Source organism: Lontra canadensis, unplaced genomic scaffold, assembly GCF_010015895.1.
Source record: "Lontra canadensis isolate GAN:19392208 unplaced genomic scaffold, GSC_riverotter_1.0 scaffold122, whole genome shotgun sequence".
NCBI lineage: Eukaryota > Metazoa > Chordata > Mammalia > Carnivora > Mustelidae > Lontra > Lontra canadensis.
Genome location: NW_022631116.1, coordinates 1,941,955 through 1,946,220, shown reverse-complemented (window position 1 = coordinate 1,946,220; position 4,266 = coordinate 1,941,955). Strand labels below are relative to the sequence as shown.

General features: G+C 40.5%; 1 protein-coding gene across 1 annotated transcript; it reads right to left on the bottom strand.

Annotated features, from left to right (window-relative positions):
• Positions 1-2,756: 2,756 nt before the first annotated feature.
• Positions 2,757-3,892, bottom strand: LOC116857324 (zinc finger protein 135-like). Its single transcript, XM_032841308.1, has one exon. It carries the CDS (start codon positions 3,890-3,892, stop codon positions 2,822-2,824), a length of 1,071 nt encoding a protein of 356 aa, XP_032697199.1. The 3' UTR covers positions 2,757-2,821.
• Positions 3,893-4,266: the final 374 nt, after the last annotated feature.

The window sequence follows — 4,266 nt, the reverse complement described above, 5'->3', positions numbered from 1 at the left end:
TTCTGACCTCCGTAATCCCATCAGTCCCTGATGCTTCTAGCATCCCTAACAAGTGGTTCCATCGCGCCCTGGTGACTGGCCCGCTCCGTAGCCTTCCTCAATCCTTATCTCAGGGCCACATGTACATATACACGTGTGCAGAGAGGCAGTAGAGTAAAAACGTTAAGAACAAGGACTCTTGAGCCGGACTCCCCGAGTTTAAATCTCAGCCCCACACTGTTTCCAGGTCAGCCTGGGACTTTGCCTTTCTGAGTCCTAGAGGCCTCCTCTACAAAACAGGGATATTTAAGGGCATTGTTGGAAGAAATGAATGAGTTGACGCATACAAAGGTGCCTGAACAGTGTCTAGCATGGAATAAACCTTTACTACAAGGATTAGCTATTACTGTCATGGAAATCCTCTGAAAGGGGTCTGGGAAGAACTAAAACACAAAGAAAAAACAAATTATACACTGAATTCTGCCTTACTTTATGCTTATAAAAGGAAAGGAACGGAATACCAATGCCTACCTCTTGAGTTGCATTTCGAGGATAAAGGGAAAAGCCAGGTAGCTTTCCTTTCTTACATTTACTAAAGAAGAGATTTAAATGAGGTCTGCCTTACAAACTGAGGCAATGCTATGGATACCTAAGGCTGGGTTTATTTGGGGATATGGATTTTTTTTTTAAACTAGATGAAATAGAAGTATTTCCCAGTTGTCCATGATGCTGTATCATAGCAACCTTCCTACCAGGATGAATCAGCATATCTTCTGATATAATCAACTCTGGCCAATTGAGTAGAAACATTCATGGAGAGGAATAAAGTACTACATAAATGTAAATGTATTGGCTGTGCCTCTCAATTCTTTGGAGAAACAAAATCACTTTCAGTGGTGAGCCTATAAGGTGGAAATAGAGTATTATCAATATTGTCCTTATAAATCTGTGTTACTCATAAAATGCAGTAACATAGCTTTGTGTGTAACTCTGATTATGCAGGCTATTATGTATTCATACGTATAATTGTACAAGTAAGCAAAAGAATGCTGTATCTCTATATAAAATATAATTTTACAGTATTTCTAATTTCACTAATTTATTGGTTGGGCTTTTTTTGGAGGTGGGTGGTGCTTATGGTTGAATTCTTATTAAGTAAAATGTAAGAATGTAAGAATGATATGATTTTCCCCAAGATGTTTATCTCAAGCCACTATATTTTGTATGCATGATTTTGGCAAAACATATCCAGAAATCATCTAATGTATGATGCATATCAAAGGTACTACAGGGATGACTTTTCACTGAACTCATCTTGTATGAATTTTTCAAACTGTGTATAAGTATTATTTTGTTTAAAGTCAACAATAAAAGACCTAACAAGATAGTTACTTTCCTCATGGGGAAAACTGTTAAAGCTGGAGATAAAACCAGATATTAAGATGCAACTAAAAATGTTTTATAGGCCTATATGAGAGATCTCAGGAGTTGCAAAGTTTTCCAGAGGAGGAATTTATTTGCAATTGTGGTGGTCAAGAAAAGGTGACACTTTAAGTTGGGTCCTAAAGAAGACTGACTCGCAAACGGAAAAGAGTGATGTGACAACTACCTCTTGATTAAAATAATAATAATAATAATAATAAACAACAAACAAAAAAGGATGAATGTCTCCTCAGAAAAGGCAGAAAGCCCTACTTTAATCAACAAAGTTCTCTTCCTGCAATCCTCAAATCAAGCCTGGGGTCACCATACAATGAGCTCATCACAATACTGAAAACTATCCAAGCTTGGAGGAAATCTATCCTTCTTGGAGGAATTTGAGATGAAACATGTATGTTAATCTTCCCTCCACTCAACACAAGTAAGTCAATCACAAGCAGCTTTAACACATAAATTAGTTTTAACCATATAAATTCATTCTAAATCAGGTTATCATAGATGAGGCCTCTGAAGGAAGGAAGGTCAAAGGTTTCTCCACAACCCAAACTAACTGGCTCCAGGAAAAAACAGTTTTTTTTGAAAGGACCTTGCTATACCTAACATGTTACCTACCATTGACGAGCTCTGATTCTAATAACAAGAACCTTCCCTGGAGGACTCTTTTTTTCCTTGCCTCCAATTTCTAAAAGTTACTAAGAATTTCATATATTTCAAAAATTACTTCCAGAGGTCATCATTTCTTCAGAGTACTTTGTCTTACAATTTTCAGAACAAAAATCCCTTTTCCCTCTATCTTCAGTTGTGCTTTTCAGCTCTGAAACTCAAGCCCTGTTGAACTTCAAGCTGCCGCTAACACTTTAAACAGAAGAGAAGGACAGGAAGTCAGTGAGAAGGGAGAGTTCAAAGTAGCCCTTTTAGCGAGGACAGCACTGCTAGGAAGAGGAATGATTTACATTAAGGCAAAGATTTCTAGAAAGGCGGTTTTCAAATATACGATCGACCATGAGTCTATTTAACTTGGACATGGGCGGTATTCCGATCAGTACAAGGAGGGGCAATGAGCTCAAGTTTAAAGAACTGGAATTCCTTTGCACGTTGGAATAGCCCAATCCTGGGGTTAGGAAAAAAAGAATCACTTCATGGTGACATCAGTCATCTTCAGGCACGATGAAAATATACACACGCAGAAAGACCGATGGTTGCTCTCCGGCTATTCCAGCTTCCAGATCAGTATTTCTTCACACGGATTTGTGGTATGCTGGCAGCTAATTCTTTGCTGGAGAAAATGGGAGGCAAGGATTCTCAGCCCTCAAAAAAAAAGGGGGGGATCGCAATTATAGTAACTCATGAAAGTAGGATTCTTTGGTATTTAACAAAGTGACGGGTCTGAATGACCAGACATTCAGAGTGATTCTCCACCGTGAAGCCCCTGATGCCTAATGAGGGCTGAACTACACCTGAAAGCTCTGCCACATTCATTCCACCCACAGGGTTTCTCTCCGGTGCGAATCCTCTGGTGCTGAGTAAGATGGGCACTCCTGCTGAAGGCTTTCCCACACTCGTGACAATCAAACGGTTTTTCTCCAGTGTGAATCTTCCGATGTTGCGTCAGGGATGAACTCTGGCTGAAGGCTTTCCCACAGCCCTTACAGGCGTACGGTTTCTCTCCGGTGTGGGTTTTTGTGTGTTTTAGGAGCGTTGAGCTCCGGCTGAAAGCTTTGCCGCATTCTCTGCACTTGTAGGGTTTTTCTCCAGTGTGAGTTCTCTGGTGTCGAATAAGGGCGGATCGATCACTGAAGGCTTTCCCGCAGTCCTCACAGGCGTACGGTTTCTCTCCAGCGTGAGTTCTCTGATGTTGATAGAGGTGTGAGCTCCGACTAAAGACCTTGCCACACTCGCTGCATTCATAGGGTTTCTCTCCAGTGTGAATAAACTGATGTTCAATACGGGATGAGTTGTGACTGAAGGCTTTACTGCATTCGTTACATTCATAAGGTTTCTCACCGGTGTGAATTCGCTGATGTTGAATAAAGCGCGTTATCTGACTAAAAGCCTTCCCGCATTCACTACATTCATGGGGTTTCTCTCCAGTATGGCTTCTCTGGTGTTGAATAAGAGAGACGTTATGATTAAAGGCTTTCCCACATTCCTTGCATGCATAGGGTTTCTCTCCAGTGTGAATTCTCTGATGTACTGTAAGGGCTGAGTAATTCCCAAAAGTGTTTCCACGTTCACTACATTCATAAGGTTTCTCTCCGTGTTCAGATCTCTGATGCGGAATAAATAGTGCATTCTGAATTAAGGCTCTTTCATGTACCTGCCCACCATGAACGCTCTGATGATGTTTGGCAAGGTGTGAGTTCCAGGTGTAGACCTTCCTATCATCATAAGTCTTCTCTCCGGTATTAGTTTTCTGATGTTCCGTGCGGTGTATACCATGACCAAAGGTCTTCCCATTCTGATTACGTTCCATATTTTTTTCTCTCTTATGAACTATACAATGTTGAACATAAACTGAATGATCACTGAGTATTTTACTACATACATTACCCTGAAGAGCTTTCTCATTTATGCTCTTTTTCTGATGTCTTATTAATTTTGAATTCTGTTTAAAGCTCTTTCCCTGAGCATCAGATGTATAAGGTCTCTCTTCTTCGGGGTGTCTTGATTGTATAACAAAGTCTGACTTCAGACTAACATGTCTGCCACATTCGATACATATGGGGTTACTCTTGGCCATAGAAGTTCTTTTCGTGAAGAGAACTGTTGCTTCTTTCCCAAGTCTATCTTGAGCATCCTCTTTGATCTCTGCCTATCCCCAGGCTTCCTTCAAACTGGAAGGAACAT